General features: G+C 43.5%; 9 protein-coding genes across 9 annotated transcripts; 4 read left to right on the forward strand and 5 right to left on the reverse strand.

Annotated features, from left to right (window-relative positions):
• Positions 1–280: 280 nt before the first annotated feature.
• Positions 281–953, reverse strand: O0I10_009300 (uncharacterized protein; the record flags this gene model as incomplete). The annotated part of the gene is made up of 4 exons (XM_058489295.1): positions 281–337; positions 412–524; positions 599–719; positions 822–953. The coding sequence occupies 4 exons, from the start codon at positions 951–953 to the stop codon at positions 281–283; spliced, it is 423 nt and encodes a 140-aa protein (XP_058340006.1).
• A 1,481-nt stretch (positions 954–2,434) lies between these two features.
• O0I10_009301 (uncharacterized protein) lies at positions 2,435–3,258 on the forward strand (the record flags this gene model as incomplete). The annotated part of the gene is made up of 4 exons (XM_058489296.1): positions 2,435–2,621; positions 2,674–2,747; positions 2,832–3,077; positions 3,142–3,258. The coding sequence occupies 4 exons, from the start codon at positions 2,435–2,437 to the stop codon at positions 3,256–3,258; spliced, it is 624 nt and encodes a 207-aa protein (XP_058340007.1).
• Positions 3,259–4,551: 1,293 nt separating this feature from the next.
• Positions 4,552–6,552, reverse strand: O0I10_009302 (tRNA pseudouridine(54/55) synthase; the record flags this gene model as incomplete). Its single annotated transcript, XM_058489297.1, has 9 exons — positions 4,552–4,813; positions 4,875–4,988; positions 5,043–5,096; positions 5,171–5,366; positions 5,418–5,543; positions 5,605–5,690; positions 5,747–5,826; positions 5,889–6,332; positions 6,397–6,552. The coding sequence occupies 9 exons, from the start codon at positions 6,550–6,552 to the stop codon at positions 4,552–4,554; spliced, it is 1,518 nt and encodes a 505-aa protein (XP_058340008.1).
• A 684-nt stretch (positions 6,553–7,236) lies between these two features.
• Positions 7,237–8,270, forward strand: O0I10_009303 (uncharacterized protein; the record flags this gene model as incomplete). Its single annotated transcript, XM_058489298.1, has 4 exons — positions 7,237–7,321; positions 7,393–7,554; positions 7,621–7,880; positions 7,950–8,270. The coding sequence occupies 4 exons, from the start codon at positions 7,237–7,239 to the stop codon at positions 8,268–8,270; spliced, it is 828 nt and encodes a 275-aa protein (XP_058340009.1).
• Positions 8,271–8,580: 310 nt separating this feature from the next.
• Positions 8,581–9,606, reverse strand: O0I10_009304 (uncharacterized protein; the record flags this gene model as incomplete). The annotated part of the gene is made up of 1 exon (XM_058489299.1): positions 8,581–9,606. The coding sequence occupies one exon, from the start codon at positions 9,604–9,606 to the stop codon at positions 8,581–8,583; it is 1,026 nt and encodes a 341-aa protein (XP_058340010.1).
• Positions 9,607–11,133: 1,527 nt separating this feature from the next.
• On the forward strand, positions 11,134–12,597 carry O0I10_009305 (uncharacterized protein; the record flags this gene model as incomplete). The annotated part of the gene is made up of 1 exon (XM_058489300.1): positions 11,134–12,597. The coding sequence occupies one exon, from the start codon at positions 11,134–11,136 to the stop codon at positions 12,595–12,597; it is 1,464 nt and encodes a 487-aa protein (XP_058340011.1).
• A 274-nt stretch (positions 12,598–12,871) lies between these two features.
• Positions 12,872–14,245, forward strand: O0I10_009306 (uncharacterized protein; the record flags this gene model as incomplete). The annotated part of the gene is made up of 1 exon (XM_058489301.1): positions 12,872–14,245. One exon carries the CDS (start codon positions 12,872–12,874, stop codon positions 14,243–14,245), a length of 1,374 nt encoding a protein of 457 aa, XP_058340012.1.
• Positions 14,246–14,587: 342 nt separating this feature from the next.
• O0I10_009307 (uncharacterized protein) lies at positions 14,588–15,406 on the reverse strand (the record flags this gene model as incomplete). The annotated part of the gene is made up of 6 exons (XM_058489302.1): positions 14,588–14,623; positions 14,683–14,698; positions 14,765–14,849; positions 14,905–14,926; positions 14,988–15,301; positions 15,376–15,406. 6 exons carry the CDS (start codon positions 15,404–15,406, stop codon positions 14,588–14,590), a joined length of 504 nt encoding a protein of 167 aa, XP_058340013.1.
• A 196-nt stretch (positions 15,407–15,602) lies between these two features.
• Positions 15,603–16,365, reverse strand: O0I10_009308 (uncharacterized protein; the record flags this gene model as incomplete). The annotated part of the gene is made up of 5 exons (XM_058489303.1): positions 15,603–15,735; positions 15,799–15,942; positions 16,027–16,114; positions 16,166–16,261; positions 16,329–16,365. 5 exons carry the CDS (start codon positions 16,363–16,365, stop codon positions 15,603–15,605), a joined length of 498 nt encoding a protein of 165 aa, XP_058340014.1.
• Positions 16,366–16,529: the final 164 nt, after the last annotated feature.

The raw sequence follows: 16,529 nt of genomic DNA on the forward strand, positions 1-16,529 counted from the left end.
TGTTGCTTAAAGACAATGCCATTTGATCCAATGTAAAAGTGGTAAAATAACAGTAAAGAAAAAGAACGAATGTACCAATTGCTTCCCTTTGTAGATGACGTTGTAGTTCAGGCTGCTTGGCTTACTACGGTGTTACATTGTGCATGAATTACCGAGTGTGGTACAACATGACATGAAGACCAGATCGAAATCAGCTTTGTATGCAAGCAATTGCTCCTTTTTTTATTCTACCTCATTCGAGGTACTATCACTCGTAACGAAAAGAAAAACAGTGTAAAGCCTAATCCTTGGTCATATGCCATTCGGATGTGATCACTTTCTCCTGGATAGGATCAATCTAAAATACAAGGACACAAAGCGTTAGTAGTGTTTCTTTTCCATTTCCCTTATCCCTTCCATGCTTGTTGTTACCTTGAAATAGAGATAATCGTGCTTGTGACGCCAATAATAGACAAAGTAATAGGGTGGCTGTTGTTGTGCGGTTGTTGCTACTCCTGCATCTGCACCAGCACCCACCACAGGACCTTTTCGAACAACGTCAGACGACATGAAAAGACCCATCATCATCATCATCATCACCCCATTTATTAATGATTACCTGGCATCACCGGTGCTGCAGGTTCACCTTGCAACGAAGGAGTCAATTCATCAGGTTTCCCCAAACGTGCCAAGACATCGGCTGCTGGTGTTCCAGGTAGTCCCAATTGATCACTCAAGCCCTGTACAATACGTGGAAGAGAAGTAAGCGTCGTGAAGCGAAAGAGGTAATCCACCTTGTTCATATCACCCAAACACTGACGCGTGTAAAGGAAGAAGCCTACCTTCATAACTTTGTACTTTTCACCTTCAAAGGAATCCACGCTTTCATCGTACTCAGCACCATCGTATTTGCCTGGCCGATTGCGCAATTGCTGGAACTTTTCACCAAGGGCAATGACACTCTCGTCAGACATGTTGGAATGAGATAAAGAGAAAAGAGATAACTGAAAAGGAAAAAGGGATGTTTCAAAGCCAAGACTTGGACGCCTCGAAATTGGATTTCGTTTCCCTCGTGACGCATTCACTTTATGCGTGGATGATGCTCATCGTGTTCACTCTATTTACCCAAACATTATCATGTACTCTTTATGGTATTCCCTCAACATAAAAAACCATCTTTCACCTTGTCATTCATGTGGATGGGTCGGGGTGTGTATGGGTTACTACGCTTTGTTCCGATGATGGCTCTGCATAATGGGCATTGTGAGCGGGGTGCTTTTTTTCCGTCGGTCGAATGCAGGCCTCTGTACCTGTAATGACGCATCCTGTGAAGTAGGTTATAGTCATTCCTTTATGTCTTGATCCTCAAGCCTTCATTGTTACCCAAAGGAGCTCAAGATGATGGAGCACAACCACCCACATAACTTGGGCTTTGGTGGTGTAAGCAAACAAAGAGATAACATGGGGAGTTGTAGTCGTCTTTTACATGAGCATGTATATGGTTCATTGTTTTCATACGTTAGTTGTGGCATCTAGTCGTTGGTACAAAGAAATTTTGAATGAGTGCTGTTAACAAGATGCCTATTAGACGCATCCATATCCATAATTCCATTTCTTTCGATCGAGGGTGCATGGTATTAATAATCCAAGGATTCTACCCAGCTACATGTTGCCATAAGAATAGTGCCTTTGTCTATACGTCAACCATGTATGGTGATGGCTACTAATGTCTTGCCTGCAAAAGATAGCCATGTTATGCAAAGAAAAAAGATTCTTGATCATCACCTATTTCAGGGCATTATTGGGCACGTAGACGACCTAGGGATCATACTACTCAAGACCTTGTTGCTAGGTGTCGATCTTTGGTTTCCTAGGCAATCATTGCCATGCCAATCATTGCCATGCCAATCAACCGAATTTCTATGTTCGCTTTGCCATCACAGACATATATACCTTCACCCTTCCTTGTCAGCATTGAGCTATTATCCAACATCATTCTCTAGCTTGGTCACCAAAATACTCATCATCAACAAACCCTTGGATTGTTTCCTTTGATTGGCTTTATGTTATTGCTGCCCATCATCCTGTCAGCAACCGGCTACGACACATACCAATTTTAACATTACCAAGATCAAGCAGCTTATCTCATCAGGGCTCAAGAGCCGTAAGCGGCCACGTAGCTTTTCATCTTCGGTTCAAAAGAAATGATTGAGGGGTGAGTATCATGTATGTCACTTTTTCATGAACAAATGACGTTTTGATTCGATAACAAGAGTCTATGCATAATGCATCGAGTCGTCCTATGCAACCCAGATGCCGAAAGTCAAAGTAAGTGGCACATGGTTAGGTGGCCGCTATACCCAAATCCAAATTCCATATTCTCTCTAGATCGCGTGCATCATTCACAGCCCTTTTATACACACACTATTACTTTCTTGCTCTATCGAGATATTCCATGCAGCTGATTCTCACAAAGTCAATCCAAGACGCACTTGATACTGCACTTGTGGATCAGCCTGGATTCAGTGCGGCATGTCAACGGGAAGCAGAAACGGCTGTCAAAGCTTCTCTCAATGAAGACTATGGCATCTCCCTCACATTACTGCGTGAATTGGCTACATTCCTCGGCAAGAAACACCCTGGTAAAACATGACTTTATATATCATATCAATAATCTCATGATGCTTTCTACAGGACGGGTGTGGTTCCATGAGCTTGTGCGTGGTAGTGGCGTATACATTGAACCCAAACCAGAAGAAGACCCTGAAGTGCGTGAAAGGATATACTTGTGACATAGTGGGAGGTGGAGGCGTTGGATGCATTGCAATCACTGACACACACATCTACTTAAGGTTAAAGAAGCACGAGAAGTGTTCCTCGATCGATTAAGGCAAGAGCAACAAAACCGGGAATATGCAGCCATGGTGAGCTCAGTGGTCGGCTCTGAAAATGAAAGATTTGCTTTTGGATTACATGCGAACGAGCTCAAACAAGTACAAGGTCATATTGTCACCATCCTCAACATTGGTCTTTCAGTGGCAGCGGTCTTTACAGCAGTATATATGGGATCACGTACAATGACGGATGATGTAGGCATTGTAAGTTGGAAAGCGTAGCAAGGTCTTGGAAGAAAGGTATGGGTAACTCAACTTTTATCATTAGCGTGTCCTACTCTCTCTCGCTGGTGCATTGATCATTGCTATCGTTGAAACGGTTTTGTATATCGGTTACGCACAAAGAGTATTAGCGCCACCAAAGAAATCTAAATCAATAAAATAGTATCTTGACAAAAAAAACGCTACGCTATATTACTTTTTGGGTAGACCATACAAGATCTTCTTCCATAACATCTAGCTCTATGAGATCAGCGACTTGTGTACCAGCTTAGATGTTTGAATGGGTCGTTCGGCTTTCTAGGAACGACTTTGATCTTGAGCGTATCACGCAAGTAGACTGCCCAAAAAAATGAGACAACATGCTGGTAGGAAGCGTACATGATTAACGGAATGAGCAAAGTACTTTATTGGTTTATGATGAGATATACATGGGGAATTATAGTTCTTCCAAAGGAGCTCGAGACGAAGCACGACGATTGCTCAATGATACCCGCCGACTCTCTCCACTGCAGAAAGATTTGAAAAGACCAAGCTCTTTCCCTTTTGCGTAGCAGTCGATCCAGCCCATGCGTCCCGATATGTTGTGTTGGTGATTCTCAATAAATGAGAGCTCCTCTTCAACTGTATCATTGTCCTTCCTTGCATATAGTCTTTTCTTTGGAGGCAGCTCAACGCTTTCTTCGGTGTCTGATTGTAGGATCTATGTCATAACACGATTGTTGTAGTCGGTGGCTTTCATAATGGCTTTGTTGACCTTATTGGTGGGTGTCTGAAGAGTACTTACTTGGTGCTGTATACGACCCAAGAGAATGATACATATTGGTTTTGCACATGCTTGACAGGGTCGGTTGACAATTTGCTGAGCACGTTTCAAGCATGTATTTATGTCGCCTACAAAGGAGTCCCAGTTTCCCATCAGATTGAGAGGTTGCCTTTTGCCTACAAATATGCCTACCACAAAGGGTCCATCAAGAAACACAGCCAAATGCCATTAGGCAGTAATGAGCCCACCAAGTGATAAAGCAACAAAGTGGGCTACATAATAGATGAATGGATCATGAGTACCATCATTATGGGGATTACCTAAAGACTATCCTTGAGACTTACCAAAGGCCATTGATGATGATGATGTGCGTACAAGAAGAAAGAAAGGGCGTATGATAGGGTTGGTGACAACAGCCTTGTTTATATGCTATTGGGCGTGGGAGTTGTTGTCATGATGGATTGAACTGATAAAGTGGCCAAGCCCCATGGAGTACTGAGTCAAAGTGATGGAAAAGTAACGGTTGATAAATTTGTAGGTGACAAAAGTATGTGAATCACAAGCATGTAATTTTGATATATGGATAATTTTATGCATTTGCTACGTATGAGCTGTAAGCGTGATCGAGCTGCTTCCTTATGATTGAACATCCCAATCGTTAAAATAGAATCCTTGACAACAAAACAATTTGTATTACTTTTTGGGTGGCCATGCAAGATCTACTTCCATAACATCTAGCTCTATGAGATCAGCGCCTTGTGTACCAGCGAGGGATGCAAGATTAGGTTGTGTGCGTCCAAGATCACCATGAACGAATTCCTTGATATAAGTGCCAGCTTGTGTATTCATGGTGACAACGGCAAAGTGCTTTTCAGGCCCAGCTGAATCACCCGCCCGTGCAGGTCGTGCGATGTGTAAATAATGGATCTCCTTTTCACGAATGATGCCAGCACGACTAGATAGAATGATATCAATAATGGCCGAGTCGAATAGTGGTATGTGCCTCCTCATCTTACCGCTGAAATACACGAGCAGGCGTATTTTGTTGAATCTTGAATGGTTCTTTTCCAGCCGCATTGACCTTATCCATCATCTCTTGTGTCACCGGATCTGACATCCATACCAATGCTCTGACAAAATGAATCAATTCAGGCTATCCCATTATATCCTTAGCCAAACTCTACCTGTAAGTCTTTCGTTTAAATTGCTCGCCTTCTTTGATGATCTTGGTATCCTTTCTAAGGAGCATGGACATTGCTCAATCAACCCATTCCAAAGATAAATGGTCCCAGCCCTCACCGAAAATACTCACGGATTGATATTGGTAAGGTCTCTCAATTGTACAGCAGCCTTGGTGTCTGAAGAGTTGATTGTGCTTTGCATGGTGTCGTACTCTTCTTGAGCGAACTTGGCGATGCGTGGGTTGATCAACTCGAGGTAAAATGGTCTTCCAGTGCCAAGCATTCGTACATTAGCATCCTCTCTTCCGGCAGACACAAATTTGTATCCTACCCATATACAATTAGTTCCACCATGTAACAACCAGCTATAGGTCTTACCATCGCATCGATGCTGGGTTTTGATCAATTCACATATAGATTCTGAAACGCTGTTCTCGGCCAACTTTTTGCCTTTGATGCTCCATGGTGTCTGGCTAAATTCACGTGACAACTTGATATAGCGACCTGATAAATCCAAAATCAGTAAATCCATCATTCCCCCCCATCTTGAATACCCATTACTCACCTGCCAAGTACACTGAATCATGCATAAGATCGAGACTTGCTAATGTTGCAGACGTTGTTTGCTGTGAAGGAGGAACCGAAGTCAGGCTATCATACGAGCATCTTAGTAAGTAGTCTATTAATCTCCCTAAAGGTATACTTACGATCTCGCCTCATCATCCGACAATGCATTAAGAGCTTCAGCTACGGTGGATCTCGAATCACCAAGAATCGTTATCTTGCCCTGATACAAAAGAACATGAGAAATGAGACTAAATCCTTTTCTTTTCCAGAAAGATGCCTTACTTTTCTTTGCTTTTTGCGAACCTTGAGCACAGGATTCTTTGCTTGGGTCAAAAACATATGTTCGGTAGCCGTAGGTTCATGTGCCATAACAACTGTCATCCGTAATGGTCCCTCGGTATTGATATTGAGTCCCAACTTGTTTCGCAGCAATTTGGAAATGAGATGCTTGAATGGCTCCTTGGGTTCTCGAGGAACGACCTTAACCTTGAGCGTGTCACGCAAATGAAGTGCCAAAAGATGATCACGAGGCAACATGCTGATAGGAAGCGTGCATGATAGATTCACTTGTTTGGTCTGATAGCCTTCGCGTTCGAAACGTTGTTGTAGATCATCCGAAAACTCTGTATTGTCAGGAGCAGAGAGACAACCAAGACACGCCGTGCATACGAAATCGGACGCTTGATCTTGATTGCCGAGCAGCTTTGCAAATGCAGCACCAAGATCCTAGAGTGCATAAAGAGGTGTAAGGTTGGCGATCGCGTGTATATAAATGTGGAAAAGCACCTGCCTGTTCCGGTACAGCATACAGCTTTAATGGTCGACACGACAAGAATCGAAGACAACAACGGAAGCAGCATTGAGCCTCTCTCAGTTTGCGAACAATGGACAGCGATTCCTCTGGATTGTCACCAAGTTGAGACTGGATTTCCTTGAACACGTCCATGGTGGTGGTATAACGTCAAAAGACAAGAAGTGAAAAATTGGTCGGTGTTCCTTTTCCATCAACCCTCCCCTCTTTATTGTAGATCAATGTTCATTTCTCAAGTAGACCTGTGATATAGTAAAAGACTACTTAGACATCATGTAACTCTTCCTCAAATATCAAATCCATGCTTTGGAATAAGATGCCATATATCACCGCTCACCTTGTCATAATAAAAGTCGAAACATTGGCTTGTTAGCTAACAATTGGATTGATGCTGGCACAAGTAATGAGGTTGCTAGTGAAGGTACATACAGTGGTGACGATGGCCATCATCATCAACCATGATAAAAGAATATCAAAGAGGGTTGAATATGACAGCTCCTCCAACAACGAGCAGGCAAACATCCAAGTGAGCGTGTTGCATGGCAACGACTCTCTACTAAACGACTAATAATGAAGCCAATGGAACAAAGAGGTCCAATAATGAGCATGAAAGACTACTTTTCAATGACAACTCGACAATGACATGTAATAGAATGAAGCATGCGTTTATTGTGTTGTACGACAATGGGTTCGCATAATGCACCTGGACACATTGAAAACTAAAGCCGTCACAGAGCTCAGCATCGTGAGATTTCCCCAGCTTGTTTGAATGCAATAGCGGTGTTGTTTTGGTTTTCCTTCTATACACACTCTCTCCCCATGGCTGCCATTCTCGAAAAGATTGCAAAGTTCGCCATTCCCGCTGGTCTTGTTGTCGGTGGTCTTCAGTCTGCCATGTACGATGGTAATATCACCCTCGATCCAACATGCTAAAAAACACGCGAGCTGAAATGTTTACTCTTTTTTCTTCCCCAGTCCAGGGTGGATACCGTGCTGTCATTTTCGATCGTGTGCAAGGTGTCAAGTCTGATTCCTCCGGTGAGGGCACTCATTTCCTTGTTCCTTGGCTTCAACGCGCCGTTTTGTTTGATGTCCGTACCAAGCCTCGCAATATCTCCACCACCACTGGTTCCAAGGGTAAAGAAAAAAGATGTGTGTATATAGAGAAGCAGGGATAGTGACATTCCTTCTCTTGAAAACTAGATATGCAAATGGTCAGCTTGACTTTGCGTGTGTTGCATCGTCCTGAGATCAAGAACCTTCCTGTCATTTATCAAAACTTGGGTCTCGATTATGATGAGCGTGTGTTGCCATCCATTGGTAACGAAGTCCTCAAGGCTATCGTCGCTCAATTCGATGCCAGTGAATTGATTACTCAACGTGAAGTTGTCTCTGCCAAGATCCGTGAAGAGTTGTACAAGCGTGCTAGAGATTTCAACATTGCTTTGGAGGATGTGTCTATTGTAAGTAGGGGAGGAGAGGATATGGATGCCATGACAACAACAACCATCTCATCTCAAATTTTTATTTAGACCCACATGACCTTTGGCCGTGAATTCACCAACGCTGTCGAACAAAAGCAAATTGCTCAACAAGAAGCTGAACGTGCCAAGTTTGTTGTCGAACGTGCTGAACATGAACGTCAAGCTGCTGTCATCCGTGCTGAGGGTGACTCTCAAGCTGCCGAATTGATCTCTCAATCCTTGGCTAAGGCTGGTCAAGGTCTCGTTGAATTCCGTCGTATTGAAGCTTCCAAGGAGATCGCTGGTACTTTGTCCGCTTCTCGCAACGTCACTTATCTTCCCAGCGGCCGTGGTGATGGTAGCAACATGCTTTTCAACATTGGTGCATAAACAACTTGTCGAGGATGATTTTGGAATGAAAAATGAGAGCGCTGTTTATATACACACACACACTTATATAAAAGAAGACACAGAGTATATAATACGACATTGCATTACGGAATACATGATTGCTTAAAAGTGGAGGGAGGGGGTGGATGAAGCAACAATAGCAGCAGGGATACGCTTCAATGAGGAGGTTGGGGGAAGGAAGGAAGGAAAGCTTGACGAAATAAAAAAGAGCCTGCATGCATTCACCATCACTAGATGTCTAATGGATGCTGTAGTAGGAGTTTTAGTATACTTAATCAAGACAAATAGACTATGATTTCTGATCATGTGGTTCTGTTGTGGTGGGGGATCTACTATGCGTCTCATTTTGAGAGATGTAATTATAGTAACTTTGGATTTCTTCTTCTCCTGCGGGTGGTGGTGGCTCATTGGTAATGGTAGGTTCTTCTGGCTGCTGTATTGCCACTTGGGGTTGATAACTCGGCACGCGTTGTCTGCCATTATTATTATGTTTAAGGTCATCATCGTTTTCAGACAATGTCCCAATCAAGGTGTTACTTGGGGACACGCCTAATTCTTGGTCACGTTGGTTGAGGCTTGCTTTACTTGGGCTATAGGCCAATTGGGGCATGTATTGTCGTTTCGATACCATGGTAGACAAAGAGGATCGCTGATCAATACTAACAAGCGTATCAGCTGTCAATCGTTTCGCATCTCTACTTGTATAGGCTGGTGGTGGGTGCAAGTGATAGGCACTATTTTCACGTAATGTGCTATGACCCGATTCACTATCTTTCCGTTGACGCTGATTGTACCCCCAAGGTTGATTGTTAGCTGATGATGGTGATGTATGGTTGTTTGTTTTTCTTTTTCGAAGAAGGAAAAATGCAGCTAGACAAATCACTATGACCCCACCTATTGTGCCGACAATCGGACCGATAAGATGGGCATTGTTGCTATTATTGTGATCCTGCTGATCCACGTTGATACTATTATTATTGTTGGCGAGGGGTGTAGTAGTCGAGGCTGGTGAATTGGTTCCAAAATTTGGATCACTTTGAACCACAGCACTGGATGGTAGTTGCACGACAAATGTTGGCATGGCAGATGCAGAGTGCATTGTTGTTGAGCTAGCTGCTGCTGCTGTTGCTGCTGTGGTGGCAACTGATGGGTGCAACATGGTTGCTGGTGCTGATACTAAGTTGCTGTAGGGTCTAGGTAGACGTAACAATGTCGATGGACCTGCTCTACCGTGTCCATAATACTTTGATCCATGAACTTTGGGTGCCGTTGTCGCACTTGCATGATAAGGATGACGAAATGTGGTGGTATCCATGGTGATGGCCAAGTATCATACACGTAAAAAGTAATCCCGACAATAAAAGGAAGAGTGATTGTGAAAAAGAAAAGTATCGGTGCGTATCGTAAAGTGACAAGGATATCAAGTGAAAAAGAAAAGAAAGGAAAAAGTGAGGAGTTGGGGGCCAAGTAACGGCAAAACACTGTTAGGGGAAGATGAGGATCAGATATGCAGGACAAGCTGTGCCCAACGACTCCCCCACTCCCCTCCCATAAGAGCATAATCGGTGGTGGTATAGGTGGGTGCTTTACACGTATGAATGGGCAAGTCATTGTTGATGCATTATTGAGCCATTGATTTATCCTTTTTGTATACATCAATGCGCTTCATATTTGCCATGATTGGACGAGCGCATCCTTTTGGATCTTGCATGGATGACATTTGAAAGCTAACCTGTCGACACCAGCTTTGAAGGCGTGATGCTGTAGTTGGTGAATTAAATCGAACAATGTAATAGTGCAGCTAAACCATATCACTCGTATTTGCTCGCCAATCTAACAATGGTGGATATGCATGCACTTTAATGTGAAACGGATTGCAGGCTAAGTTTACTCGTGATGATGATGTTGTTGATGGTGGTTATCTTATTCTGCAGCAAATCCATGCTTTGCCATATGTATCCAAAAGTGAGGGGTGCCTACTGATGGCCCATCATCTCCCCTTTCTCCAAGTTGCCCTTTCGCTTTCTCGCTGGAACTTAACAAGCACATCCTGCGTCTCCTTGTGTGTGACATGAAGGTAAAACCCACTTTGATAAAAGAGTTGTTACAGAATGTTGCACAAATAAAAAATAGAAACACTATCTATAGCACTGCAAGTGGCGTTAATTCATGAATGGGGTGGATTAAAAGTGATATCCATAACCTTCTAAATGGCCAAATGGGCAGAAGGCTATTGTCATGTGCTGTGGAATGAAAGGTGTGTGTGTGTGTTGGGGAAAGGTGGGATTTGTGTGAGTGAGCAAGCACATGCTGATATCTGATAGGATGAAATTATTGAAACGCCGCATCGGTGGGTGGAAAGTGGGTAAGATGTTTGACGCAATCAGAAACTGCATTCGTCATCATCTCTTCTTCCTCATTGTTGCCGACGTCGACAAGTATTATCGTCATCAAAAAAAAGTTGCCTCACCATACCCAAAGCTATCCTCCTGCGGAAAAAAATCGAATCACCGACGATCAAGAAGCATCCCCTTAATACTTTGAAGTGTCTGTGCCTTGGTTTTATTGCACGTTTATAGTCTCGGTATGAGCTTAATAGAAAACAAGAGAACAAGAAAAAACTTTTTTTCTTAACGCGATAGTGGTAGAGAACAGCCTTTTTCCAGCTCACGCTTTTATTACTCGCTTATCTATTCTTCTATACTTGTGTTGTATCATTACCACGTTATACATCCTCAGTGTATAAGCCAACACCATCCACTGTGTCCAAAAAGCCGCTGACCAATCTCGCGAATATACCACGCTTTCACCATCATCCAGCAGAATTAATAGCGCCTTTATCATGACCGACAGCACAGCGTCCTCCACCTTATCATCCGACAACCATCATCAAAACGAGTCACGAGAACAACCTCTTTCCACCAAGCGTACAGCTTCCGATGAACCTGACAATGCGAAGGATGCAAAGTTGCGCAAGACATCAGACTCGCCAGAACACCCCATCAAAGTTGAAGTAGAATCGGCCAATGACAACAATGGGAATGGATCGACAACTTCTCCCAACCTCAACAACGGCACCCAAAATGGTGGCACCAACAATTCATCCACCTCGAACGTAGATAACAAGTCTTCGAGTAACGGCGTACAATGCAAATCAAATGAAGCAACATCCAATACTGAAGCTGTAGATGCAGCAGCAGTTGCAGCAGCGGCAGCGGCAGCAGCAGCAGCAGCAGCAACGAATGGTAGTGACATGTTGACTATACCCACAACACAAGGACAAGGAGCAGGAACAGCACCCACAGCAGCAGCAGCAGCACCTCCACCTCCACCAGGACCAGCAGCAGCTCTTGCATTCATGAGTGAACAACAACAGCATCAATTTCTACAGACCTATGCACAAGCAAGTGGACAAGATCTTGCCAATTTGACTGCTTCATCCTTGGCACAAGCAATGGTATCCCCTATCGCCGTGCCTGGTCTTAATCTATTGCAACATCTTCAAGGTGGTAATGTCATCACTGCGTTGCCAGGTCCACCGCAAATTGCCCAAGCAACAGCACTTCCACAGCCTACTGATGGTACAGCAACGGCAGCAGCAGCAGCAGCCACTACAACATCATCAACCAATGATTCGAATAATGGAGGATTGGATGAGGATGCACAAAACAAACGCAATACCAACACACGCAACATGTCGAATGATGAACGAAGGCAGCGGCGTTTATTACGCAATCGAATGGCAGCCAAGGAGTGTCGTAAAAAGAAGAAGCAATACATTCAAGACATGGAAGATAAGATCAAACATCTCGAAGAAGAGAATGCACGGTTACACAAGCAAGTGGATGAGCTCAACGCCAAACTAGCACTTGGATCAATGCAAGGCTCGTCTGAAAGTTATCGCCTAATGAAGGAAGTGGAAGAGCTCAATGCTAAATTGGGTATGGGTCATTTGCCTACTACCAATGGTGTGTTTACTGCTGCCATCATGGCTGCAGCCTCAGCCCAGCAACAACAACAACAACAACAACAATCACAAACAACATCACCACAATCACAATCACAATCTTCATCATGTGCACTACAACAACAACAACAACCCCATCCAACATCCAATCCATCTTCTTCCTCTTCTTCACCGACCGTTGCTACACAGCCACATAATGACACCACAACCACAACCACAGCCAAACATGAGGCTGATCAAGCGTCTCCAGGCACAGCAGCAGCGCCAACAACAGATGACAAAGCCCAGCTTGTGGAACTGATGGCGTCTTCTTCGGAGCAAACAAAACTGGAAAACTGAATTAGGTTGATTCTTTTCATAGCACATCCCCTTTTTAGCACAAGGCATTGCAAAGGGCTCTCACTTGACCTTTACGCACACTCTCTCTTCCCGTACCATATCATTCGTCCTACACTAAAATAAAACCCTTTTTCCAGTATTTTGGATATATACACACCCATTCCAATTGTATATAAAAAAAACTTGTACTCACAGCCCACATGTCCTTTTTTTGTGCTTGTTTTCTTTTCTTTCTTTCTCTCTCTAATCAACATTATTCATACATCCGTTCACGATGAGGACTGTCAAGTATTTACTGGCAGCGATTGTGCTCGCTTTACTTGTTATCATCACATCGCTTTATCGTCAATCCAATTCAGTGCAATCCGCTTTCCAATATTTACGACGCCCTTTCATTATCACGAGCACAACAACATCACATCGTCATCATGATCCAAACGAAAAGTTCTTGACATTTTATCCCCATTCAGGATTACATAACCAACGCTTGGGATTATTGAATGCCATGGTGCTTGCCAAGGCTCTCAATCGTACATTGGTTCTTCCTCAAATCAACCTTGGTCGTGGTACTCACTGGGCCGCATCACCCAAGCTTGCTGTGCGAATGGCTGAATGCCCTGATCTCCCCATACCCGAACGAAGAGGAGGTGGCTGTGCCGATTATCGACGTTACATTCCTGTGCCAGTATCCACTGTATTTGACCTTAGTGTTTTGGATGCCGTTGGCATTCCTTACATTGAGCGAGATGATATGCACGTTTCTTTTTTCTACAACGAGCTTGGTGTATACGATGATGACATGTACCAAGTCAATGACAGCAGTCGCTTTTCGTACCGAATTTATGGCACTCGCAATACCACAACAGGCGACTTGAGGCAATTTGAATACCGCCTTGATCTTGAAGACTTGGCCATGCGACCTGAACGAGCGCTTGTTTTTGGTTCATTGTTTGGTTCAACACGTTTGGTATTGGATCAACGACCGGATTTATCATGGCTACACCGTTATCTTTCGGGTGAACTTGGCTTTGGTCATCCCACCGTGGTGCAACAAACCCTCAATGTCGTTTCTCAATTGGGTGGCCCTGGTGAATTTGTCGGTGTCCATTTACGCACAGGCGATGGTGTTTTCAGGGTTGTCATGGAACAAACCATGAACATGGTACGCCAAACCCTTCAAGGCTTAAGCCCCAATCAAAACCACGTGCAGCAGCAGCAACTCGACTCAATTGAGCATTTGCAATCATTGGGACAACAAAATCAAATTCAAGAATTGTTGCACGAATGCGTCTCCTTACAACACAACCGCCATGAACACGATTTGCATCATCGACTACGCCTCATTTTCATGGCAACAGACGCTGCTCAGCCGAGACAAACATTGCCCAGCTTGTATAACGAGTTTGTGTGTCTCTTTTCTCTATCCGATTTTGACGATGTCATTCAACAAACCATTACTTCATCATCATCATCATCCAATGATAACAGCAACCTTGGTCCTCTTTTGTTACCGCTCTTGGATGCTGAGGTGGCCTCCCATGGTGAATTCTTTGTTGGCACTAAAAGAAGTACATTCTCGAAATACATCGAGTATCGCAATCACCGCTTCTTGTCCTACTATCCAAACCTCGCAACTTTGTCACTTTGATTTCCCACACACATACATCCATTTATATATATAGCACATATCAAAACATGCATTCTATGTAGTCCCCCTTTATACACACACACACACATTCCCATGCGCATGCGCATGCAAAGCCTTCCTCATTTGTTGTATTATGTACAGTAGCAGTAGTAGCACTTTTGCATCCTTTTTCCTTTTATCCACCACCACCATCACCATCATTGCATCGTACACCACCAAGTTACGGATTTGTATAATTGTCTTCATTCACACCGCACACTCTCATGCACGTATATTATCCTCATCCACACACCACACACACACAGCACACGGGTCATGTACAAAATAAAAATAAGAGATATCCTATCGAAAAGAAAACGACATGTCATCTTCCGAAGACTAAATGATAACATGTTTAGCTTCCTTCATCCCACAATCATGGATAAGTTGATACTTACATCGTCTCCATAAGCGCTAAAGTGGTGTAAAAAAGCGATCAGTTATCGTGTTTTTAACAACAACGAAGGAAAAAGGACTTACGGATCACCCAAAACGGTTTCAAGATCACGCACTTGATTCTTAAGGTCGTTTTTTGTCGAGATGAGTTGACGTATATGATCAATGGCTATAGAAAAAAAGCGTCAGTAATCCATGGGTATCCACTATTCTTTAATTGTTACATTTTTGCAGTATCAGAGCTTCCTAATGAATGGGATGTGTGAATAATGATGGCTACAAAAGGATGGATGTGTAATAAACTTACACTCCGATTGCCATGGTTGAGGGAAGGGACAATGTCAATGAGTTGGTCAAATCCGAGCCGGATGTTTTGACGTCGCTTCTGCTCCGAGGCAATGTGGTTGGCTTTTTTCTCGGCTTCCGTGAGTAATTCATGCGGCGCCTTCCGACATCGTCTTGTGTTGGTTGCTGGTTTCTTATTGCTTGGACCATCATCCACTTGGTCACCTTCTTGCTCTGTTGTTGTAGAAGTAGTCGTTTCAGGTGTTGATTGTTGTTTTCTCTTTCGGCTGGTATTATCTATGTCCTGTGGGTCATCGGCAGGTGCCAATGCTGTAGCTAAATGGGAATGACACTGTATCAGATGCGGGGTCGATCAAAGGCATTGGGTTGGGTTGGGGATGTCAATGGACCTGTGTGTTGAGTATTGTTTTGCATATCCATGAATGAAAAAGACAACTAGACATTCGCCCAGGTAAAAAAAGTGAAAGAAAAGGAAAATGTTATATTCAAAGAAGAATCAATCGAGACCAAAAGACAAAGGAAACCCGATTCCGGTAATGCACGTGAAGTGCAGGGTTAATGTCGGATTCACGTGCTATGCTAATCCGATCTACAATAAATTTATCGGCTGGTGGTTTCAATGTAAGAGCGGTGCAAATGCTTGCTCCACAAAACGATGACCAGCATCCTCAATCTGCTGATCGGTGTGTGCTTGTTCCACCATCACTGGATAATGCGACATGCCGCGTTCAGCCAAACGTTCAATCAACCTATCATCACAACAATGATTGTTATTGGATAATACGCAACAACACGTGTCATCATACACGTACTTTTGATCGAGAAGATGGGCATCGGTTGGTGTGGGACCATCAAACGTAGTTTTATCCGTCATGAGCACACCATACTTTTTTCCTTCGAGAGGACTACTATCCTTGTTATCCAAAAAGTGCTTTTCAAATACGGAGAGTGCACCACTAGACAACATTGATGATGGTGTCAATTTTCATTCCTACATCACACACACACCCACACACCACGCACGCTCACACTTTACTCACGTGCTTGAAAAGAGAAATGCGTCAGCCGCAAGCATCACCACGCCTTCAATATCTGTTGTTTCATGCGTATAGTCCTTCATGCATGCCGCTGAAATGCTGTTAATAGGTGTGTGTATACGTATCATCATAGGCAACTTACCCATGGGCGAATAAGAGATATCCTTGATCTCGACTTCAACGTCCTTGTCCTTACTCTCGATACCTTTGGCCAGCAATTTAGCCTTTGATTCAGCATCTATGTGTGTTCATTGTTAGCCAACATAACAAAGAAGGACAAAGAAGACAATAAAACCATCACACACCTTCTGATTTATCAGCGAAAATATGTACACGGGGCATAGTAAACGATTACGTATTAAAAGAAGAAAGATGGTGGTGGTGGGAGGTAAACGTCTTTTATGCAAATGGTGATGGTGGGGTGAATACCCCGGTAAAAGTATGGGTGTTAGATGACAGCCTTGATCTGTCGTCTCGTCAATGCAAACTGCACAGCGGGAAACAAA

This window comes from Lichtheimia ornata (assembly GCF_029851405.1).
Source record: "Lichtheimia ornata isolate CBS 291.66 chromosome Unknown scaffold00053, whole genome shotgun sequence".
NCBI classification, from domain to species: Eukaryota; Fungi; Mucoromycota; class Mucoromycetes; order Mucorales; family Lichtheimiaceae; genus Lichtheimia; species Lichtheimia ornata.